This window comes from Pipra filicauda, unplaced genomic scaffold (assembly GCF_003945595.2).
Source record: "Pipra filicauda isolate LSUMZ 115617 unplaced genomic scaffold, ASM394559v2 scaffold121_size3267253_pilon, whole genome shotgun sequence".
Lineage (NCBI taxonomy): Eukaryota > Metazoa > Chordata > Aves > Passeriformes > Pipridae > Pipra > Pipra filicauda.
Genome location: NW_024103674.1, coordinates 1,193,466 through 1,217,946, shown reverse-complemented (window position 1 = coordinate 1,217,946; position 24,481 = coordinate 1,193,466). Strand labels below are relative to the sequence as shown.

The 24,481-nt window shown below is 46.8% G+C and overlaps 1 protein-coding gene and 1 long non-coding RNA gene across 8 annotated transcripts; one reads left to right on the top strand and one right to left on the bottom strand.

Moving 5' to 3' along the window:
• Nucleotides 1–119: 119 nt before the first annotated feature.
• Nucleotides 120–20,775, bottom strand: GOLGA2 (golgin A2). Of its 7 annotated transcripts, none has more exons than XM_027729948.2 (28): nucleotides 20,401–20,775; nucleotides 19,094–19,216; nucleotides 18,660–18,740; nucleotides 15,229–15,363; nucleotides 14,612–14,655; nucleotides 14,425–14,488; nucleotides 13,894–13,953; nucleotides 13,343–13,423; nucleotides 11,602–11,640; nucleotides 11,027–11,089; nucleotides 10,690–10,783; nucleotides 9,949–10,055; nucleotides 9,338–9,396; nucleotides 8,948–9,089; nucleotides 7,840–7,929; nucleotides 7,551–7,658; nucleotides 7,365–7,452; nucleotides 6,522–6,868; nucleotides 5,604–5,717; nucleotides 5,120–5,344; nucleotides 4,766–4,865; nucleotides 4,607–4,683; nucleotides 3,900–4,053; nucleotides 3,688–3,755; nucleotides 3,046–3,148; nucleotides 2,685–2,791; nucleotides 2,346–2,514; nucleotides 120–2,244 (listed from the first exon to the last, which is right to left on the bottom strand). In XM_027729948.2, the coding sequence occupies exons 1-28, from the start codon at nucleotides 20,446–20,448 to the stop codon at nucleotides 1,994–1,996; spliced, it is 3,141 nt and encodes a 1,046-aa protein (XP_027585749.1). In that variant the 5' UTR covers nucleotides 20,449–20,775; the 3' UTR covers nucleotides 120–1,993. The 7 variants fall into 7 exon arrangements, with proteins under 7 accessions (XP_027585749.1, XP_027585747.1, XP_027585746.1 ...); XM_027729946.2 differs by having other exon boundaries at nucleotides 4,607–4,686; nucleotides 6,522–6,865; nucleotides 20,401–20,773; XM_027729945.2 differs by having other exon boundaries at nucleotides 4,607–4,686; nucleotides 20,401–20,772.
• LOC113992553 lies at nucleotides 20,492–24,432 on the top strand. Its single transcript, XR_003542282.2, has 2 exons — nucleotides 20,492–21,236; nucleotides 22,101–24,432. It is a non-coding gene; the product is annotated as an uncharacterized LOC113992553 (long non-coding RNA).
• The last annotated feature ends 49 nt before the right edge of the window (nucleotides 24,433–24,481 follow it).

Genomic DNA, 24,481 nt, shown 5'->3' with positions numbered 1-24,481 from the left:
TTCATGAAAGCTCATCACTGTCAGGGCAGGTGCTTTCAATAAAGAATTCATTCTTCACTTACCTTTTTCTGGCCTAATTTCAAGGTGATCTGTGCAGAAGAAATACATCTAGTCAGTGCCCCTCTGAATAAGTTTATTCAGAAAGCAAATTTGTAACAGGATTAAGTCACCTCTGCAACAGACCACAGACCTCCTTCACTGGTCTTGTCTCCTTCACAGTACTAAACACCCAATGAAGATTTATTCCATTTACAATAATGCTCTGTATTAAATCACAGCCCTTCCCCTATTAGTTATGATACAGATTTATGAATAGCTGGAGCAGGCATGAACACTGCAACAGGCTTAGTCTCTCTTCAAAGAACATACAGCATTGTACACAGATACAGTATGTACACACCCCCACTGCTGGGAACTGGGGAGCCCAGTCACTTGTGCTAGAACAGACTGACACCACTCCTGCCATTCAAATGGAGTTCAGAAACCTGCTTCCATCTTCCCCTGGGGGATCACAGGAAAGCACTAAGTGTGCTCTGTGCTCTTTTTTCAGTTGTATATGGAAATATTGAGATGGATCATTTGAAAAAAAAACCAACCCCCACTTAATCTGCCTCTGGCAGTAGAAGAAAAGCTCTCTGTCACACTGGTGTAAAGCTTCACCAGCTTGGACATGAGGAAATGAACAGTCTCTCCTGTTGAACAAACACAAAAATTGATTCTGTGTTCCTGTGCTTGCCTCTGTATCTCCACAGGTAACAGGAAGGTGGTGGGTGCTGCTTCAGGCACCAGCCCAGGCTTGTGTTTGATCACACAGCTGGGCTGATCAGGTCCCTTAAACCTCACCTGTGCTTTCCCTTAGAACTCCATTGCTGAAACCAGCCCTCCTAAGAACAGGCAGTTCTTGCCTGAAGGCAAATTCAGTAGCAGGATATCCAGATGCAGTTCACTTCACCACTTCCACCCAGAGTTGTTCTGCTCCTGCTTCAGGGAGCTCTCTCCTCCCTCCATGTTTTGTTTTCTCCTCAGAATCAGGGCTGTGGCTTCAAGGCAGTGCCAGGTGCTGATATGTCCCAGAAACTTGGGCCACAGGATCTTGGTTTCCACCCCTCTACTGCTCTCCTTACCAAAATGGGAGAAGAGGAAAGCTGAGGGATGGAGAACTAGAACCCCTAAGAGTCCAGAAATTCAAAATGAAGCATGTTTATTAAGTGGTTTCCTTTTACTTATTTCTCCCATTTCTTAAAATAAATAAAACCTTCAGACACATACAAGTGAAACACATCATCCTTCAAAGTGCAGTTACATTTCCACCCCACTCCCAAGAATCACATAAAGCTTTGTCAAGTAACCAAAAGCCCCCCAAGGCCCCCCTCAGTCCCTTCCCCTGGCAATGAGAACACAGGGCTGGAGGTGCTGCCCCGGAGCCGCTCGCCGGGGGCTCAGAGACTGACAAGCCTGTTCCCAAATACAGGTGCAAGAGAGAGGCTGCAGCAGGAAGGGGGGAGTTTAAGATACGTAGTATGAAACAAACCCAACCTGTTAAAGAGTCCAAAGAGTCCATAACCAGAACAAGTTAGTTACTCTGGGAACCCTGGAAGGAACGAGGCTGATGACAGTCGTTAGTGACGGATCTGAACCGCGGCTCAGTCACGGCTGTGGCAGCAGAGTCTGGGACAAGGGATTAAGTCATTTTGCCCAAAATCACGGACTCCTTTCCCCTCAGCCTGAACCTGGCCCAGGTGATGTGCCAGCACCAGCTGCCTCCCAGGATGAGTTAAGAGTCTGCCTGTACTCCAAGCACACCAAGTAACAGAAAAGAGAAAGAGAAGATGAGGTCTGATGCTCGAGTTCCATCTGATGCAATCTCTCTTTACTGATGTCTTTAGGAATCTGTTCTGACCGAGGGCACTGAGCAGAGGTATGGGCACGTACAAGTCAGTTTTAAGTCCTTTCAGGCCCATGGAAAATTGCTGTCAGTCAGATTTAGCACCACTTAAACTACCATGATTTTGACCTCATCGTTCTCATCAGCACGGTAGAAGAAGGGAATGCACGGGTTTTCGGGCAGGGAGCCCAGCCTCTCCTGAGGGTTCTGGATTTCTCTGAGAAGCTGCATTATCTGCTTTGCTGTGGGGTCCTCTTGGTTTGGCTGAGCAGCTTTACTGTCGATAGGGGGGAAACCGGATTGATGAAGAACAGCAGCCTCTTGTTCCGCCTCCTCTGACAGATTCACCTCTCGTAACCCTGTAAGGAACACAGACAGGGCAGGCAGGTAACTCCTCCCATCCTCACACAACACTGACTCCAAGGGCCATTCCATGCTCAGAGCTGGTCCTGTAGCTCACCTTCTCCGTCGGTGGCGTTGAGCTCGATGCGCCTCTCCGCTGGCAGCACAGCTCCCGCCTGGCTGCCCAACAGCTCTGGGTTTTGAGCAGCTGCTACATACTTGCTGTACCACTCATTTCTTTCCCTGACCAGGCGCATCACTAAATCCTGCAGTTCCAGTAGTTTCATCTGCACCAAAGGAAAGGAAAGCCCATGAAATGTTCACCCAACCCAAACACACCCCTGCAGTTTGCAGTCCTACCCCTGTCACAAATGGAACAGTGTGTGAAGGTTTGGACTGTGCAAGTGCTCCCTGGGCCCGCCCTGCTTGGAGCAGTACCACAGGAAAGATTCCTTGCCTTCATCTCTTCCTTATCCTGAGCCAACCTGCTGATATACTCCTCTTTCTCCTGGTGCCTCTGTTTGAGGATAGCCCTTTGACTCTGGTACAGTGCAATGTACTCCCCTGGAAGACAAGAGAAGGATCAGGAGTGTCAGCAAGACTGAGGTACAAGTCTTATGGTGAACACAGAGTTATGTGGCATGAGGATACAGAAAACCCAGCCCTGGACTGGAGACCTAGCCCAGTTAGGCAGCAGTAGGAGACAGAAACTGCTTGGTAGTTGGAGGGCTCCAGTTCCAAAAGCTGTTGGGGACCTTCTGCTCCACATGTAACACACTGAACAAGCTTTAGCCTGTGCTGGTGTTGCCTGAACATACCAATGGTGTCTGTTTCCCCAGACAGTTGGATGCAGCGGTGCTCCAGCTCCTCCAGACGTTCCTTCAGATCAGCCTTCTCGTGCATCAGCTCTGTGAAACGCAACTGAACACAGAAACGGGGGTCAGTCACGTACAGACAACACCTGTGCTAAAGACAACACCCCCCCTGACACTGGTCTGAGCCTGGGGAACAAACCCTGCTCCTTTACAGCTTGTTTCCAATCTCACGCTAAAAAGGAACAGAAATAGAGAAGGTGTGAAAAGGCATCTCTGCATGAAACAAGGTGTCTTTTACCTTCTCATTGCTGGGGCAGCACAGCTCTGGTCATACTCAGCTCCTGGACTGCAGACCACCTGCTTCACCCCAGCAGGGTGAAGAGTCTGTTTTCAGCTATTTCTTTAGGAAAAGACCACGGGTCAGTGTGGTCACTCCACAGCCTCTAGGGGTGGGAGGGCAGTTACTGCTGCAAGCTTTCCTGTGCTGAGACAGGCTGTGATGGGCTTTTTAGGAAGGAGCTTCTTATTATGGAACATCTGCTACTTATTCCCCTACAATCTGTGTGCTGTGTTTGTCTGACACTGGATCCAAGTCTGGCTGAGCAGAGCAGCAGAGCTGAAACAACGTGAGATCCTTTGCTTTACCTGTAGCTTGTCCATGGCAGTTTTCAAAGCCTCATGAACCTCCACTGGAACAGTATCCATAATGGAACCTGGAGGGGAAGTGTGCAAATTACAGTTCCTCCTAGGGCAGGATGCACTCACAGGCACAGTGAGTCTGTCTCAGAGCAGCCACAACCAGCTGGCCCAGGCACAGCTCATGGTCACACTGTCCCCAAACTGTGGCAAAGTTTTACCTCCGTCCAGCGCGATGTGATGTTGCTGCTCCTGCCTGAGAGCTGTGATCTGCTGCAGGAGGGTCCTGCACTGCTGCTTCTGAGCAGCCAGCTGCTGCCTCAGGCCTTGTCTCTCCTGCTCCACTTGGGACATGGCAGAGGTCACGAAGGTGACCTAAGAAGAATTCCAGAGTGTGCACATTAGTGCTTCCCTGTGTTCAGCGGGGTCAGTGGTGCATCTCAGGACAGAGTAACAGTTTGCCTCATTTTATTTATGGGTATGAAACCAAAGTACTGCGTGACTGTCCTGGAACTGAACCAGGCAGCAGCTACTGTATCTTCTCTCATTTGCAAGCAGTACCAACGTGCAGGTTAAATACTGGCTCCCATGATACCTCTTTGACTGCAGTATTGTGACTGTACTTGCAGAAAAATCTAGCAGATATTTGACACCATTTCCAAATTGCTTTCAAATTAAAGAGAACATCATCATCAAAACCCCATTAAGGAGCTGCTGTGCCAGCTGAGTTGCCTTCATAAGGCAAGCCACTGCCAGACTTCCAGCCTGTTTTGCAAGGATGCTGCAGAAGTCTTGGCTTCTTGCTGCTGTGCACAAGGAACTCCCCTCATGACTGCACTCAGCTGGTAGGATCACAGCTGATAAACGTCCTTTTCCGGACATTTCTTTAGAACTAAAACCAAAGGCTTTTATACCCCTTAAGACTCACCATTTCTTCATGGCTTTCAAATTTCTCCGGGATCACAAATGAAGGTTTTTGGATTTCTTCATTCATTGCTTCATCGTCTTCTGTGAAAGGAGGAAGGTGAACAAGGAGGCAATACCCCAGAGAGCCCAGCTCTGCCTGCTCCCTGATGCAGCTACTCACCCTCCAGTTGGTGCAAAATCCTACCATCCATTTCTGCTGCCAGTTGACTGATCTGGGCCTGCAGCTCTTTGTTTTCCTTGGCTACAGCTTCCAGACTTTCCTGCAGGGGAGAAGCAGAAGATCACTGAAACTTAAGCCAGACTGCAAACAGTCACTATTCTTCAGACAGTAGCATCACACACAGACAACACAAAAAAAGTGCTTCTGCTCCAGACAAGCATCATTCACCTGTATGGCACAGGGTGTAATCGCAGAACAGCCCACGGTGGAAGGGATTGCAAAAACTCAACCTGACTTTTCACTGAATATTTCACTTTTCCTCCCATCTTTCCACTTGCCCCCTTTTACTGTTACCTTGGTCTGCTGCAGCTCTTTCAGGTGCATTTCCACCGTGACCTTGCCCTGGACCTCCTCGTGCTGTAGCCGGTCCATGAGCTGTGTCTGGAGCAGGTACTGCTTGTGCAGCTCCTCCTTCTCAGCTGCAAGCTGCTGGAAGGCCAGGGTGTACTGCTGCAGGTGGCTGTAGCACTGGTCCCGCTGCTCCTGCAGGCCCCGGGCCTCCTGTGTCTTCAGCTCCAGCTGAGAGAACAAGATCAAACCACCACATCAAACCCTTTCTGCCAGAAACATGATCCAAGCTGTCAACATTGCCCCAAAGCCACCAACCAGGCAGGCAGCCACCATCTGCCCCCACATGCTGGTTGCCCACATCAGGCAGCAGACGACAGGGGAAGGCTCCCAGCTTGAACATTACAATGCCCGTTTCCATCCTTCCATCAACGTTTGGGAAGTTGCCAGCAGCTTGCACCGGCCCTGCCATCCCCCTGCTGGTGCTCACCGTCTCTTTGAGCTCCCCCAGGTTCTCCTGCAGCTGCCCAAGCTTCTTGGCCAGCTCCTTCTTTACGTGTTGCTCTGACTGTAGGGCACTTGTAACCTCCATGTTTTCATTTGTCTGCAAGACAAACACCACTGTGGAAGGAAACTGCCCCAGCCACCATAAAACACAGGCTCTCAATAAACCATGTGCATTCCCGATACAGTGGGGTGCCATCTCTGGTGTTACTCTAGGCTGTAATTAAAGGCCATATATTGACTGTTCAGGACAGTAAATAACTTAAAGAAAGGATCAGAAGATGGGAGAAGAGCAAGGAAAGAGCCAGGGGAATCAGTGTTGGGACAGTGCCAAGAAGAGGCCTGGCACATCACGCAGCCTTGTCAGCTCCCAAGCAGATGGGTGGTATGAATATCCCAAACAGAGCCACAGACATTCAAAAACAAGTTCAGAAAGGACTAAGGAAAAAAATCAGTGGCCAGACCATGTGTCAGTCTGCCAGGGCCCAAAGGGGAAGGTGTTATATTGAAAGAAGCACAGCAAGAGTAAGGATTCAGCTCCATGATGGGCAAGAATGACAGCAGCAAGAAAGACTGCTGAGAAATTTCTCATGGGCAAATACAGGAATTGCATATCCAGTTAAAAGGGCAGGAGGAATAATCAGGGACAGAAACAGCCTGACTGCCAGGGGAGGAGAGGGAAAAGGAAACTGCTCGGACAAAGACATTGGTTTCACCTGTCCAGAGCACTAGAGGGAGTAAGGAATTACAGGGAACCTCTTGGCATGGTGTTAGAAGACAGAGAATCCATAGCATAACAGGACAAGAGAGGGATAAATGCTTCTGCCAGTTTTTTACATCTACACTACTAAAGGATTTCACCAGTGAGGGAAGCAGTGGGAAAAGATGCCCCAAAGAGACATACCAGTTTGACAAACCCATTCTGCAGCTCAGCCAGCTGCTCCTTCAGATCCCGGTTCTGGCTCAGTGCCCTGCTGATGGTGGCCTTGTCACTCTGCATGTCCTCCAGGATCTGCTGCCTGTCCACAGACTCCTCGTTGTAGCGCTGCACAGCCTTCTCCAGCTCCAGCAGCCGCTCCTCCTGCTCCTGGTTCAGGTGGCTCAGCTGCTCATTGTCCCGGACCTGGGCCTGGTACTGCCCCTGCAGCTCCTCCTTCTCCTGCTGCAGCCTCTGGATCTCCTCCTGCAGGCTGAGCTCTGCTGCCGTGGGCCCAGGCGGGGAGGAGGGCTCCACATCCATGGGCTTCACTGCTGAGGAGATGGAATGACAAGCAGCTCAGTCACAGGGTAAATCCTGGGTAATACACATCCCTGTTGGGTACACAAGGCACACCCCAGCCTGTAAGGCTCTCTGACCCAGAAGGGATCACCAGCTGCAGTGTCCAGTCCTCGGTGCACAGCACTGAGAGAGGAACAAAGGAGCAAACCTACCCCAAAACCAAGCACAGCATCCTCCTGTCTGCTGAATCCCCCACAGCCCTAGCAAGAGCATCCTGCCTTCCCAAACTCCTGGGCCAGAGAGGCCAACAGCACAGTCAGGCAGGTACTACAGACAGAATCAGGATGCTGGGCCATTCACTGCAAGAATTCCTTTGCTGTTTGCCAGGAGAAGAGGGTTCTAAGGGTCAGCTGGCCTCCAGCTGTCTTCACAGCTTCACACCCACATGTGTGTGGAAGCACCTGTACAGCAGGACAGAGTTATCCAGCTGGCACTCTGCAGTGGGAAGCCCCACTTTGGAAGCCCTACCTGATGTGCTCATCAACTCTGTAATGTTGGCTTCCAGCTCCCGAATTTGGGCCATATGTTTCTCCTTCTCCTCTGCCATCGTGTGGACCTGCAAGGCCACACGAGTCAAAATTAGAACAACGTTCAGGGTGCATTTCCTGCAGCCTGTGTTTGTCCAGAGCAGTGTGACCCTGCCCCTGGGGTTACCTGCTCAGAGAGCTGCTGCACCCGCTGCTGCCAAATGCTCCCCTCCTCCTTCAGTTTCTCTACATACTGATCCCTTTCTGCCTGGAGCTGCTGAAGTGACTCTGAGAGCTGTTCAAGGCAAAATCAAACACAAAGAAAATCACATTGGCTGAATAAATTTGGCAGTGACTGCTTAAGGGATAAAGCTTGAAGAAAGCAGGGTCAGTGCAAAGCTCGGGCTGCATTTTTCGGCCACACAAATTTCTCTACAGACATCAAGATCTGGGTTGTATTTCATACAACCTCTTACCTGAGCAACCTGGGCTTCCAGGCTCGCCTTCTCCTCCAGAGCCATCTGCAGCTGCTGGTTTGCATCCAGACTCCCTGTCTGGTTTGAGAACTGTCAATAAAAATCAGAAATTTGAGGAAAAATGTTAATACTCAGTTCCTGCATAGCCTTTCCCCTGACAGTAACCTGCCACACGATCCACATTGTAACCTACTGTTCTCTAAAGTGCTCCAACTCACAGTGAAGTTCAATGTGAAGAAAAAAAAGGGGATTAAAATTTTTAAAGCTTAAGATATTAATCCTGTAAAACAGGCTGAACTGGGCAGCTACTCCCTACCAATTTTACACTTACTGATTTTTTTTTAATTAAGAAAATAGGACTTAATCAAACTTTGGCTCAGAAACTCTGCATTTCCAGAGTCTGCATTGCACAGCCAGATCAGATGGTATAAAAGTCTGTGACCTTAAAAATTGTCAAACATGTCAGGAATTTAAAGCCAATGTCTGGAACATGTCAGTGGACAAAGCAGCAAGACTGATTCAGTTGAGGCACAGTACTTTTCCCAGCAGAGCAGCAGTTGGCTTTCTTTCAAGGGTAACTTAAGCCACTGTCCAGGAGTAAAAAAAAAGAGCATTTTCTTCCCTCCCAGGCCCAGGGTAACACCAGGCTTGCTCTCTGACCTGCTAACAGCTTGCTCCATGCAGTCCCTTTCTAACTGGCTGCTTCTCCTAACTTTCCCCAGCTGACTTCCAAGCTGCCACTGTCCAATCCAGCTTCTTCTGCTTGGGTGGGTACAAACACCACCCCTACTCAGCTGGTTACTCAGTGAGACTGCACAGCTGAGTAACCAAAGTGCTGAGCAGATACAAGCTGAAAAGTCACCATATTTCCTCACTTGGTACGTTCAGTCACCCCCTCACACTGTACAACACTCTTTTAGCAGCCCAATGTCACAATGTTTTTAAATCTACTGCTCCAACTCTTTAGATTACAAACTTTCTGTTCCTCCAAGGCCTCACTGAAGGGATGTCTTGATGAGTTTTTGTGCCTTCCTTTAAAGCCAAGAGTTAAGTCTTGCCCCCTCTCTCAGAAGGAAGTCTGACAATGATCAGTGTGATCTGCCCTCACCTGTTGAATCATCAGTTCAGCCATTTCCAGTTTCTTCTGCAAATCTTCCACATCCAACTTCATAGCTGAGTTCTTGGACACCAGGGAATGAACTTTCTCTGACAGCTCCGAATTCTGCTGCTTTATTTCCTCACTACTTTTGCTGAAACAAACAAAAGATTAAAGTGGCACCACTGCATGTACTCTGGGTCTGCTGATGTCCAGGTCATAAATCTACAGTCCAGTGCTTCTTGGCAGCTAGAATCACAGAAATGTCACATCTAGTGGCTATTTTTTTTGTAATTGAATATCCAACCTCCCAAGTTTGGAGACCTGTGGTCTGTGCCCCTTGTTATGTTTTGGGGCTCTCTGAGAAGAGTCCTATTGCAGTAATGAGCAGAAGGGACTTACCTTCGTTTGTACAGTTCCATTTTCAGGTTGTCTCGCTCCTTCACTAGCTCTTTATTATGCTGCAGAAAAAAGAAACTATTGATGCATCTACAGACTTTAGCCAAACAAAAGAAGTTAAAAAAATACTTCATTTCACCTTTAACGGATCAGCTAAACCAGAAAAGGTCATAACTTTAGCAAAAACCTCAGGACAGGTTTGCTTAGAACCACCTGAATTTGCCAGGAATAAGTGTGCTCAGTCTCTTCAAATGTGATGCTACTAATGGAACGAGGTTATTTCTGCAGACTTCTGGATTAGTATCAATACTGAAGTGTGTGTTTGATGGAGAATTCTGGGACAAGGTCTCTGTTGTGTGAAGCTGCCAGACTAATGAAGTGAGGTGTCATATGTGAAGACAGCAACTGGACCATATGATTAGTAGTCACAGAAACCTGAGTGAAGTTTGCCTTGATCATGGAGACTACAGGGCTTTACAAGGTTAATTAACAATTAACAGGGTTAATTTCTGCTTCTTCTCTAAGCAGGGACTACAGGCTTTGCAGCAGTGTAGTAATAAGCAAACAGCCAAAGGCAGAGCTGCTGGTTAAGCACAAAGAGAGGTGACTCTTACCTTCTCTGACTGTTTTTGCTGCATGGAGATGGAGGACAAGGTGCGTTCCAGCTCCGACACCCGCTGGCGAGATGAATGTAAACGGGCAGCGAGGCTTTCAGCTTCCCCTGCACAAGTCAGAGCACAGGCAGTCACAGCTACACCACAAAGAGCTTTTTGGAACTGGCTGAACAGCACTTTCTACTTTGTCAACAAGCTCTTCAGGCAGCACAGAGCTTTGTGTATCAGCAGAACTGGTTCCTGGCTCTACAGGTGATTCACTAGCAGCTCTGGAAGCAAAGCTCTCTGTAACTACCTGCCTCACTTTTAGAGGGAGATGATGAAACTTCCTTTGCAGAACAACAGACAATATTTGTTTGGGGGGTTTTTTCCTATTAGGATAAATTGCTCAAATGTAGTTCAGAATAAAAGGCTTGGGTAAAACCTATATTAACATGACAGCTGTGTGGGAGGGAGGGTGGAGAACAGGAACAAAGTTTTAAAAGATCAGAAAAGAACAGTCTGGGGTAGTCACCAGGCCCAACAAAGCTGACAAGGCTTTAGTGATGCACAAAAGAACCTCAACTGCCATGGGACCAACATGCTCCCATTTGGATGATGACAGCAGCAGTGCCAGTGCCAAATCCTGCTCACTGAGGAGTCAGGGAGTGCTGTGAACTGGCTGCCAGCAACTGTCATGCCTGTGACTTGAAACCCACAGTGTAAGCACCAGCTTGGGCTGCAGTGCTCACAGTCACTCACCTGACTTCTGCCGTGCAGCCTGCTGAGTGTGTCCAAGGGCCGTCTGCAGCTCAGACTTCTCAGACACGAGAATTCCAATAGTCTGGATGTGAACCTTTGGGAAAGGAAAACCGGCTCAGCGCAAAACTTCTTTGCTTGTCACTGCAATCCCACTGTTGCCACAAAAGGGTAATTCAGTAAAGGGCTCCTGCAGTTAAGTACAGTCTGGCTGACCAACACTCTCGGTTTTCCTGAAGGAATGGACTCATGGCTTCCTTCCATGTTAAAGACTGAGTGGTCACTAATCAGAAAACAGCAGAAGCCAGGTGACATTACTGTAATGGAGGCTCTGCCTTACCTGTAGCTGTTCCCTCAGGGCTGCTTGCTCTTTAGAAAATTTCTGTTCAAACTCCTTCTTTTCCTGTAGAAACAAATTATGCTTATTCAGCACAAATAGGCAACTAGTTTTATGTTGTTTTATGTCACACTAGAAAAGTATGGATTCACTGGTAGTATTTCTAGCATGTAAATGATACCAGTATTTTTAAAGACACAGTTCATCTTCCATTATTTGAGCTACTTAAATCATTTTTCCATCCCAGAACAGCAGTGACAGCACAGCACAATCACTGCAGCACAAACGTGGCAGTGTTGGAATGGAAGCTCCTGGCAAGAACCTAAACTGTAACCTCCTGCTCCCACTGCACTCCTCCAACTTGAGTATTTAAATATTAGCTTTGGTCAAAATCAGAACACTGCCTGCAGAGCCAAATCATGAATTCAAAATACTCAACCTGATGCTACAAATTAAACTGAATCTAACATGAGACAAGATCACACACTCCTGTGCCACAGTCCGTGACTCTTTATACTCCTTAGAGACACAGATACCTATTTCTGTATCTATGTATCCAAAAATAGGACACACTTTACCTTCTCCAGCTGATTCATTGCTTCTTGGTTCTGCTGTTTCTACGGAAGAAAATTGATGCACCGATATTAAGAGAAAATATTCTCATACTGATGGAAACATTTTCACTTTGACAAATTAGGATAATATGCCCAATTAATGCAAAAAGAATTTCCATTTCTGTAGAAGACCAGGAAGTTGATCTCAGCTATTAAGAGATTCGGGGCTCCCTTCATTAATACACTTGATATCTTTTTCATTGCTCAGTACATTATGACAGTTCCTCTCCAGTACCTCTGTTGAAATCCCTGTATGTTCCTATCTGAGCATCCAGCAACTTCAGTTAAACTTGCAATATCCCACAGTTGTGCAATTAATCACAGCCATCCTGGTGTATCAGGACAATCACCAAAAACACTTTAAATAAAAAATAAATGGTCTTTTCCTTTAAATAATTCCCTAGACCTTTATCCCAGTTAACAACTGGCCTCTAAGTCATGCAGAGCTGCACGTCCGTTGGCAGGCTCCCACCAAGGTGGTATGAGAGAGAGCTGGAGCCAGGTGCAAGGAAAGGGATAATTCTAAACCAGCCAATTTCAATCTTATGGGTGATGTGTGACTGCACATGGTGCATCTGTAGGTATGGAGTGAAGGAGACAAAAGTGGCAGCTACCAAACCCTGCAGCTGTTTGCCCTTTGCTGCTCTTATCCCCCTGGCAGTTTTCTCGCAGATGTCTCATAAGTAACTAAATAATTAGTATTTTTTCCCCCTCCCCAAATAATGAGTATTGGCCAAGCTGTTTCTTTCTACCACTACTTCCTTCACTGCATTTTGAAACATGACTACAGATGGAGGGGGGATGAGGTTTTGATTTAGCAATGCCAGCACTCAACATAACCAGGAAAAGCAAAGGCAAGAGCACAAATGCAGCAAAGGCCCTACAGAGCTCCAGGCAAATAGAAAAGCTGACAAACAAGGAGAATCCTGGGTGGGCAATGCACTATACCTCTGTAGCCCAGCTAAAACGCAAAAGGAAACAGAATGGAACAAAAATAACCCAAAACCAAAAATAAAACAAAAAGAGGGGTCATGGGGTACACTGGGAAATGATGAACTTTGGGAAAAGCCTAATTTTAGGGAGGAACAAAATGGGGAAAAGTATTTCACACAAGGCTCTTTTCAGCCTGAAACAGGTCCACTTAGCTGCATTTCTTGCAGTGTTAAAGCTGAAGGCTGAAAAGCAGCAGCAGGAATCCATGCAGGCCACAGGACAAAGCAGTTCATTCACTGTGCCAAGAGAAGCTGAGGATATGATCAGAAAACAGCCCCAGGCTCTCTTGGACCTATTGCTCCCACTCTGCTGATAAATTTAGAACAGCATCACCACCTGCAGAAACAGGTTTTCACACTGCTGCCAGCACCAGAACTATGTATTTCAAGGATTCAGACCAGGACCAGAAATAGCTGTTTTATCAGGATGCTTATCATCCAGGGACAGCATGAGGAGATCAACAGAGCCCACTTAAATGGAAACAGCAAAATTCTGTCCCTGCTTCCTCACGTGAGCCAACACACTCACGAGTGGCCCTAGGCTTTGATCCTCCTCCCAGGTTTTCCATACAGCCCATTTTGTTCCTTACAAAGTGCTGTGTGAGCAGCCTTCCTTGTGGCACTGTGAGGGAACCTGTAGCCTTGCAGACACCCAGAGAGCGTGGAGGAGCAGCAAAGACAATGTCAAACTGGTCGGTTGGATTGTTTCTTACCAATTCCTCTATCTCTGTAACGAGCTGTTTGTTAGTTAGATTGCTGGAATCCAGGGCTACTGCCAGCTCCTGGTAACGTGTCTGACGGGCACATGCATACAGGAGAAAAAGGAAGGAGCAGAAGAGGAGGAGGGGGGGAAAAAAGCAATAATTAAAAAGGACAGAAAAATAAATCATTATCACAGTTTGATATAATCAGATTCTCCAAACAAAACAAAATCTGTGGTTTCAACAAAAGCAGCTGGGATGTCAACCTATTTTATCTGTTTCTGCCGAGGCTTCATTTTGACATAAAAGTGAATCAGAAATAAGAACTGCAGTTGCATGAAAGCCAGATTATCCCCAGTCCTCAAACTGGGAACACCTCGAATACCTGCCTCTGACTGTTGTGACCACAACTACCCAAGCACCAGGTGACACTAGACAGTGATGGATGTGACCTGTGCATTCTGTTAGGCCTCACTAACACTGCTGGAAGCACAGAGTCCCAACAAGGGATCAACAGCAGCAAATAATAAGAAAAAAACCATGACAGACTGAGAACAACTTACTTCCATTTCCTTAATATTTGTGGAAGAAACAGCACTTTCTCCATTCACATACGATGTAGACTAGAAGTAAATCAGTGAAGTAAGTCAGTTTTTGTCCCCAAGGCAACAAATCACTATTAAGTAAGAACCTACTATAACAATAACACTCCTTATAGTACCTGTCACTTCAACCAACCACACACAGGCAGAGGAAACACTTTTCTGGCTCAGGATAGACCCTGGCTGCCCCTATTGACAAGCTGATTTGAATTATGCAGATTGAATTCAGATTCTTTTCCACTAAATCAAGAGTACATCTTCCCATGAATATATGCAATTCATTCATCCCACTCTGCTTTTCTTCCTACTGCTGAAATCCTACATTCCTAAAATGGGATTTTTTGCTTTCCAATGCTTAAATATCATATGGTTTAGTAGGATGGCTGCAGACATCTCTGAGATTGGAGAGTGTTTCCTTGAGCTGGCTGCTTAAAGCTCCACATCAAACACCAGGAGAATTAATGCAACAAATGGATGAAAAGGAGGTCATACCTGGGAAACCAGGCCATTGAGTTGTTCAGACAACTGGCGGAGACTTTCTGTTGATGAGAAAGACCTGGGAACAAAGACCTCACAATGAAAACCTCTCCCAGGGAACTGTCCAAATCAGCACAGCACTGGGCAGGAATAAAACCTTAATTTGTTGGGGTCCTGCTGCAAAGCCAACACAGGCACTCACCTGTTCTCATCCAGAGCATTTTTATGATCCCCAGCTTCGTGAATCTGTGGATTGAAACACAAAAACTTACAAGCCTGTAAAAGAAGATGGGAGTCACATTTATGAATGTGTCATGAACACTTGATTACACCTGGGCTCAGGTTCCACAGCTCCTGTAATTACTGTTTCCCAAAGGAAGATGAACTGAAAATCACCAACCCATTCCTGGCTTACACATCACTTCTGGGTAGTGTGAGTCTGGGTTTCTTGGAATAGATAAACTCAAGTGTCACAGGCTTTATGTTTGCTGTTACTACTCATCAGTATAATCAACACTTTGCTGGAAAAACCTTCAACTGAATCACAGATTGCTCTGACTGGAGACCTTCTGTACTTTTTGATAATGAAGAGGAGAGAAAGGGAAGGAAAACAGCTTTGGAAGCTGCAGGGACACATCCTCTCTCTGCTCTCACAGACACATTGTGACTGGAGGGAGAGTGGAAAACAGAGTACTTTCAACAGCAGAAAACCTGAACTACTCATGTCATATTTACGAAGATCATCTTTCTCCACACAAAGGTGGCATCAGTAACCAACATTCAACGGTTCAATGGCAATATTGATGATAATTCACAAACCTGTGTCAGCTGCATGCTCTCAGGAGCAGGCAGAACAGAACCACAACTAGGGAGGCTGTTGCTGTTAGAGAGCACAGGGACATCGGGAGCAAGCGGCTCAGCACTACGAGTGGCAACATCACTGTCAAAGTATGCCTGTCACAAAACACAGCACAGGATTACAGCCTTCATGCAAAGTGGACAAAAACACACACACACAAACACATCACCTTGTGACCCATCTGTGAAAACCAGACAGATGTGAACAATCAATTGTTTAGGAACGTGTGGAAGGGAACCTGTGTTCTCCCCAGAGCAAGCAGGTGACTGTAACCATGGACAAACAGTGTTCCAGAGCTGTGCCCTCTCATGTCCCATAGTCCAATTCCCTTCTTTAACACAGGGCAATAATGTCACCCAGCTGTCATACATGAGATTCACTGCAAAAGATTCCCCAAAAAGCAAGTGAGGGCAAAGCCAGTGTCACTGTGCTTTGAAAAACACCACCTTAGAGCTGTGCCTGGGGAAAACACAGGTCTCTGTATGCAAATGAAGATGGAAATGAACAGGTTAGTGACTATTTGAGAACTGGGCTAGTCAAACTCAAGTGCTCCATCTAAAACTCAGTGAAATCTGTGGCATGCCATGAACCCCCAGTTTAGAAACAGGACATTTATGAACAGGCCAAAGGGAGGTGGCTGGGAGCAGGTGCCCGTGGCCCTGCTGCAACTATGGATCCCATGACTAGAAGAATCCAAACAGAAAAGAGAAGGGCCAAAACACTATTTCTGGACAGCAATGCAAGTTCCCATCCAGCCCTTGTGGGAGGATGAATGGCATCTGATGCCCCCTCTACCAAGCCACAGTAAACTGGACCATTTAATCTCTTGCACAGCATCCCAGAGCCATAACAGCCCAGCAGTGCTCTCATGTTTTATGGCAATTTGTTTGATTTCATCATCCATCTCCAGTAAGTCATCACTTAAAAACAGCACAAAACAGATGAGATAATCTTTCAACATTCAACCACGCCAATACACTGCAGCTCTCTGCCAATTCCACCTGGAAAACTTCCCTCTTATTTCAGTCACTTCCTTCGTGGCATTTTCACAGGAAACAAGAAATCTCCCTCTCTTGGCATTCCCTGTTTACCTGCTCAGCACTTCACTCATGAATCCAGCAGTGAGGTTAATACAGCAACAGTGAAGACAGATTTAATGAAAACAGTAAGCTGGAAGACTGCAGAGGGAAACAGAATTTTCTGCATTTCTTTTTAGCAGGACAGATACTTGTGCCCTCAAGGAGCAATATATGTTAGGTGCTTACAGGAAGGTGAGGAACTCCCTCACTTCTTCCAGCTAAAGGTTACTTCACCTTCATCAGTCAGACACTCACCAATATAAACATCAGAGGGACAGGAGGAATTCCTTCCCCAGCACACCTCAAAAATTTTTCCTTAATTTCTTCCGATCAGGACATTCTTTTAGCTCAATGCTTCAAGATGCAAAAACCAGTAACGTGCCTTAACCAAAAGAACTCCTTCCTTCTGCCTTCACAATGAGAGTTTTGAAATAAACTTAAAAAAAAAAAAAAACAAACTATTTGAAGAACTGAATTTGCTGGAAACTGAAAGCATTAGGAGCAAAACATTTATATGGAAATTATGCATTGTGAGCTTCCAATAATATAGAATAAAAAGTAATTCTGCTCAGCTTAGCATATAGTAGGGTCTGTTTGCTTTCACACAAAGGCCCCTATTTTGCTGTTTTTTCTGTGTTTCAGAGCCAAGAAGGCTGAAGTGGGTGAGAAGGGAGGGCTCTGCCTCACATCAGACACCAATGGCAGCAGCAGCTCAGCTGCCAACGATCAGCTTTTCTGCCCTATTAGCATCCAGCTTCTGAACAGCATTTTCCTGACTCAGGGCTTTTACAAGACAGCAACTGGAAAGAGAAACCTTTCTTTCCATATATATTGCAATTAAAGATTAGTTTTCAAATTATTCCTAAAACCACAGGCACAACAAACCACAAATTCCATAACAGCCAATCAGATCTCTAAAGAAAAGAGAAAAAAAAAAGGGAAAACAAGAATGAACAGAGTAATGAATTCTCCATTTGCAGAACAGAACTAAAGCTGCAGACACAGGTAGGCCTTCACTGCAAGGCCAAACATCACCTCAGCAACAGCCCTGGACCACCCATCTTCATCACAGCCTCCAATGTGAAACAAGTCTCCTTCTCTGAGATTTAAATTACACTGAGCTTATTAGTGTTCACTGAAAATAGTCCCAGGACAAGAATGACACTTCAGTCACAACACAGGTTTTCTGAGGCTGGACAGGCACACCCAGCACCCCAAAGCTGGCAGTGTGTCCTCACAACACTCAAGTTCTACTGATACAGAACCTACACGGTCCAGCTGGAGGAACTCTGTGTTGGACAGAACAGCTGCTGTATGGTGGACAGAACACCAAAAAAAAGAAGAAAAAGGACACAAAGGCAATTCAGAGTGAACTCCATTCCATCTTGCAGGTTTCACTGCATCTATCAGGTACCCCATGTGATCACTATAGTTATATTTATTGCTGGAGACCCATGGATATGCAGTAAATATAATAATGAGTTACTTCATGACAACTACATTGAAACAACGCTGCCAAAATGATGCAAGTGAAAATTAAAAGCAGGGCTTTGGTACAACAAAATTGGAAGAACACTGTGGCCTACAAAATTTGACTTCCCTGAGTTGCTATCATAATTTGAGCCTCATTTAAATAAACTGACTGTCTGAAAACTAGTATTTTAAAAAGTATTTTTAAAAAGCTGTTTGTTCATGTTTGCTTCTGAACATGTTTCTATCCCTTCTTGGCACACTTCCTGCCCTTTCCTCTTCAGGATCTTGGGAATGTGAATACAGTAAAGCCTGTACATGCTTGGCTTTGAAGTATCTGACTTCCTGCCCAAGCATATTTAAACCCACAGCACTTGCCAGACTGTACATCACCTGTGCCAGTTCCATTGCCTGTCATAACATGGGTGGCTGGAATAACCTGACAGGGCAGCTCCCTGCCTGGAGATGAGCAGAAACGTGCCCTTCAGAAACCAGGCTCCAGGAGACAAAGCAATGACACTCAGAGCAGGAGAAATACAGGCTAAGAAAGCACTACCTCTTCCTGTTTTCCTCAAAGCTCAGCTGTCTCAAGGACACACTGAGCAGACTTTTTGACAAGGTTCACTTTTCCACGTGTTAAGTTTGACACAAACCAGGAGGAAACAAGCACAATGGAAACACAAAGAGCTCCATGTTAATAAAAACAGCAACAGAACTGAAGCAACTGACAATGGATGTGTGAGGACGAGGCTCCACCCCGAAGGTGGAGGTCAGTGTGGACAGAACCCGAAGCATGCGGGAGGGACAGCGAGTCACTGCGAGGGACACGAGCACTGCCTCACCTTCCTCTTGTCCAATGAGGGTATGGCTACCCCATTGGAGCGGTTAAGGTCTGACACCAGCACCTTCAGAATGTTCTGAATCTACAGGAGGCGAAAGAAAAGGGGAAAGAGAAACGGCTCAGAGAAGGACAGAGAGAAAACGTCAATCAAAGGCAGCCAAAGAACCAGCCTCGTCCAGAGCAAACCCCTCAAAACAGCAGCTCTGGGCACGCACAGGGCACGGTCACCACCACTTTGGGCAGACCCCGGATCCAGCTGCACCTTCCACCACTGGAAAGTTGGCGGCTGCCAACTATTGTAGGACACTTCATACAGCACCTACACCACTCAGCTGTTACACCAGCACAACCACTTCCCAGCACCGCTCAGGTTGTCCAGAAAGCCAAAGAGCAGGGAGGTGGGAAATGATTTAACAGAAAGCATGAGGCACTCACGTTCTCTGGAGGTTGCTGGTCATCGGTGGTGGGAGTGGCAGGTCTGCTGCCTTCTTTAGTTTTGCGTTTTTTCTTAGTTCCTGCAGTTGCTCCAGGGCTGTTCTTCTGCTGATATTCCTTCAGCTGTGAACAGAAGAAGAGTCTGAAGTCCAAAAAAATATGCCTTCTATAATGTCAACAAACCCCCAAAACTTAACTCTATTGGCTAATAATACAGATCAAGTGTTAGGACAAGTGAAATGCTCTTCCATGAGTTTGCCCCTCTGGGACAAAAAAATCAAAACAAACCCAGAGAAGGATAAAGTAAGATCTAAAGTGACGGGTTTATGACAAGAGCATTAGAGTTGTAAAACTTTTGTTTACAGTTAATGCTATTCTTGGGAAAAAAATTGATACTCCACAGTGCAGCTATAAGGAGATTAAAAGCACTATTTTTGGAGCAATAAGGAAAAATTAATAAAAGGCAATTAATCCTGCATGCAATGCGAAAAGGCACTGCCTGACAGTAAGATCTGCTGCTGCACGTAAGATTTTATGAAGGAAGACTGCAATCCCCACAGGCAGGCAACACATCAGCACAGACACTGCAACAACTAAGGGGAGAAAATATCTACAAACGATTTTTTAATCACAGCTACTTGGCTCAGGACGTGCCGGTCTGATAAGCTGTAACTCGAGTCCCGGCAGCGTTTCTGTGCAATTCCTGCGCACCTGAGCCCCGAACGGGCCGGTCCCGGGGTTATCGCTGTAAATACCGAGCCGCCGGCCGGGCAGGGCACGGCGGGGCAGCGGGGGACGGAGCAGGATCCCACCACTGGGAGCATTTCAAAATGGAAGCCTGAACTGCTCCAGGACACTTTGCCAGAACACACACACGTTCCTGTGACTTTAACACGGCCGGGACGGACAGGGCCGGGCCGCCCCGAGGGAAAAAAAATAAGGGAAAAAACCATGAAAAAATAATTTAAAAAGGAGGCGGGGGAGGACGAGAGGGGACACGGGACTCCCGCACAGCAGCCCGCACAGCCCCGCGGCCGCCCGGCCCCGGCCTCGCCCCGACCGCCCGCCGGGAAGGCCGGGCCGCAGCCTCGACACCCGCGGGCTCCCGCGGCCCCTCCGCGGCCCGGCCCGGAGCGAGGGGGCGGCGGCCCGGCCCGCGCCCCTCCGGGGAGGCCGCGCTCGGCCCGGGCCGGCCCGGCCCTGCCGGGGCTCCGACCCGCGCGGGGCTCGCGCAACGCGGCCGCCCCAGCCCCGCCGTGTGGTGCGGTGACATGTCGTGTCCTGTCCCGTCCCCCCCGGTCCCTCACCTTCTTCTTGGCCGCAGCCAACCGGCTCTGCCTGCTGCCGTCCGCCATGTCCGCCCCGCGCCCGGGCCACGTCAGCCCGGCGGGAGCGGCGGGGGCGGGGGCGGCTCCGCCCCCGGGCCGGCCCCGCTCCGCCCCGGGACACCCGCGGTGACACCCGGGACACCCCGCGGTGACACCCTCACAACACGGGACACCCCGCGGTGACGCCCCTTCTCCGGGACACCCTCGCTGGTGTGACACCCTCCGCCCTGGAGACACCCTGGGCTGCCGTGTGACACCCGGCGCCGTCCCGCTGCTGCAGTGCCCCGATAACACCGAGCAAACGCCGGGAGGAGCCGGGCCGGTTCAGCCCCTGCGATGCGCAGGCGCAAGCACCAAGTTCAACCAACGGTAATGAGAGGAAGACCTGCCGCCTTCATCCCAAGACCACCTAAAAAGAAGAACCCACCCCCTAGCAACAGGACGGAGTCTGCGTAGAAAGGACTAATGACGTCCAAAACAAGGAGGAGCCTAATAAAAAGGAGGAAATGACAAAATATATATGAGGCGGGCTCTAAACTCGCGGGCCGTCGGTGGAGCGCAGACTCCCCGGCCGCCCAGCGCTGCTTTGCTCATTTGTCATAAATAAATTTTATCTAAAATGTGAAAGATTTTTGGTCTCTTTGACTATAACTATTTGGATCCAGACTCTCTGTGCTGCGGGACTCCATTTCCAGACGGTCCTGGAGAGGGCCTTCTGCGGTACAGATTCTGGATATCCGACCGAGATCTAAGGCGGATGAGCAAAGGAAAACACTGCAGTTCCCCGTAAGATCCGAGCGACGACTCAGGAGTGAGTAAGTATTTATAAGCGGTTCCGTTCGGTCGGGGATTAAGGATTCCCGGAGTGCAGACGATTGAGACGTGCTTTGGGAGTGTGGACCTTCTGGTAGTGCGGTTCTTATAGGCCGCGAGGGCGTAAGGCACGAAAGAAGGGAAACGAGTGTGAGTTTCCTTTTGAGAAAGTACAAACAGATTTTACTGAGCTACCTAAAGTAGGAAGATATTGATACCTACTAGTGTTGGTAGATCATCTCACCTGCTTTGTAGAAGCTTTCCCAGTAGCACGATGTACGGCCAAGACCGTGATCAAAATTTTATTAGAAGAAATCATTCCAAGGTATGGTACCATGGCATTGGTAGATTTGGATAGAGGACCGCATTTTACTTCTAAAATAATTAAAGAAACAGTAGAGCTTTTTGGAACCAAGTGGGAATATCATACTCCTTGGCATCCACAAAGTTCTGGTAAAGTAGAACGGATGAATGGAGAAATAAAGAAACTAAATTAATGATTGAAACTAAAATGAATTGAATAAAGTGTTTGCCATTGGCCTTATTATACATCTGAACCCAACCACGCACTGACATGGGAATTTCACCATTTGAAATGATGTATGGAATGCCATATGATTTCGGAACCCCAATGGAAAATCCATTGTAGATTGTAGAAGTAGAAGATGCCCTTTTAAGAGAATATATAATTGAATTAATGAAGAGGAGACAGGAATTGAGAAAGAAAGGACTAGTAACTCAGCGACCTCCCTTAGACATATCTATACATAAAATTCAGCCTGGAGATCAAGTATTAATCAAAACCTGGAAAGAATCCTCATTGACCCCTCGTTGGGAAAGACCTTTTGTTGTTCTTCTTACCACAGACACAGCAATCCGTACTGCCGAGAGAGGTTGGACTCATGCAACTCGGGTCAAGGGACCAGTAGAACCGCCTCCCACAGAATGGGCTGTAATGTCTGAACTGGGAGATCTCCGAATGAAGATAAAGAGGACAAGGCCAGCGGATCAGTCATCCCAGAAGGGAAGTAAGAAATAGTTTATATCAATGGTTCTGAATACCTCCTGGAAACACTTTACGAGAGGTACATTTTGCACCTTGGAGTAGAGAAAGGATACCTGATCAAACAGGAGGGGCTGGACTATACAAGTTAACGGGAACACCTCACGTCTTCCCTTTGTGTTGTGAAATAGAAACAGAAGTATCTGAGACCCCCAGAATAGAAAACATCTGGGGGATACCTTGCATAAAACACCCTACTTCTGGACATTTAGGTTGGGTTGTTTGCAAATGTTTACAGTGTAATAAAGAGTGGTCCTGTGTTTCAGTTAAAAGACAACCTTATTGTATGCGATGCCGAGATAACCCGATACCTACTAGGGGACAACGGGCTGAAACAGAAATCTGTAAATTGTTTTGCCAATACCACCGGGACAAACTGGAAACTAAATTACAATTTGCAAAAATGAGTAAAGTTCCAGTGATCATAAGTTTAATATATATAACACAGGCAATTGGAAGCGAAACACACCAGCCTTTTGAATGGACCCTTGCCAGACTGGGCGATCAAAAAATAATTGGGCGAAATCTTACAGCAGGACCTCCTAGCTTCTCTGTTACACTGTGCCAAATGGTACCTCTACAACGTTGCTTAAACCAGAAGCCTTATTATTTTTGTCCTGCATCTAATCCAGGAAAGGGGTATTGTAACTCTCGTAATCAATATTATTGTGCATATTGGAAGTGTGTCACTATTGCTTCTGCCTGGGTCCCTACTGTCCGAGATAAATACCTAACAACGACATGGGGACCACCAGGCTGCAAGCATCCACAAGTGGATTTGTCTGGGGGATCCATAGGATATAGTAATTGTACTCATATAATCCTCCAGGTAATGCAACCAGAAGACCCAGGGTGGCTAATAGGAAAGACTTGGGGAGTCAGATACTGGGAACCTGGAACAGATAGAGGGGGTTTAATTTTGATTAGAAAAGGAAAACCTCAATAAGAACCCTAGCAGGTGGGACCAAATAAAGCATTGAAAGATAGAATAATCAAAAATAATGTAACCAGTAACATTACGGTCACAACCGAGAACATTACAACCTCAGAACTTGTTGAGACTAATCCTTTGTGGAAATTAGTGCAAACTGCATACCAAACTCTTAATCATACAAACCCAAATGCTACTCTAAGTTGTTAGTTGTGCTATGATGTAAGACCACCCTTATATGAAGGAATAGGGCTAAATGTTACTTTTAACCTAAGTGAAGAGGACAATCCCGGACAATGTAAATGGAATGAAAAGAAAATTGGGCTCACCATGCAGCACATTAGCGGACATGGGACATGCATAAGAAAAGTACCTCTAGCCAGAGACACCTTATGTGGCTCGAAAATGCTGAGACTTAATAAAACAAACAACAAGAGGGCTATACCTGGCGAAGGGGGATGGTGGTATATGTTCAGAGACCGGTTTAACCCCCTGCTTGTCTTTACAAATATTTAACGAAAGCAAGGAATTTTGTATACAGATAACAGTAATACCCCGAATCCTTTACCATTCAAAAGAATCGGTCCTTGAACATTGGGATGGTAATAAACACAGAATACAAAAACGAGAACCACTTACTGCCATAACTATTGCCATGCTCCTTGGTCTGGGAGCAGCAGGGGCAGCAACTGGAATTACATCCCTTGTCCAACAAAATAAAGGCAAAGACAGGTAATTTGCTGATCAAATAAAATTTGTAATGTTGTAGTCCATGATTCACTTAGATTGCAAAATGTCAAACCGCAATATTATGTTACCATGGCAAGCTATATCCTGTCATGTTAGCTATAAACCTTAAATGTACTTATAAGGAGGAAATGCATAGAGTTACAGAAGAAGGACAAAAGGTACAGGCGCAAGTACCAAGTTCAAACAACGGTAATGAGAGGAAGAACTACCGCCTTCCTCCCAAAACCACCTAAAAAGAAGAACCCACCCCCTAGCAACAGGACGGAGTCTGCGTAGAAAGGACTAATGACGTCTAAAACAAGGAGGAGCCTACTGAAAAGGAGGAAATGACAAAATATATATGAGGCGGATTCTTAACTCTAAACTCGCGGACCGTTGGTGGAGCGGAGACTCCCCGGCTGCCCAGCGCTGCTTTGCTCATTTGTCATAAATAAATTTTATCTAAAATGTGAAAGATTTTTGGTCTCTTTGACTATAACAAGGACGATTGTGTACTGCCACAT

What these genes read in the sequence shown, in the direction of transcription:
- GOLGA2 (XM_027729945.2), bottom strand. Translation starts at nt 20,448, where the DNA reads ATGGCGGACGGCAGCAGGCAGAGCCGGTTGGCTGCGGCCAAGAAGAAG. An exon ending in TGGCTGCGGCCAAGAAGAAG is followed by an intron (nt 19,217 to 20,400) that starts GTGAGGGACCGG and finishes TTCTGTTCACAG; the next exon opens with CTGAAGGAATATCAGCAGAA. An exon ending in CCCTGAGGGAACAGCTACAG is followed by an intron (nt 10,784 to 11,026) that starts GTAAGGCAGAGC and finishes CCTTTCCCAAAG; the next exon opens with GTTCACATCCAGACTATTGG.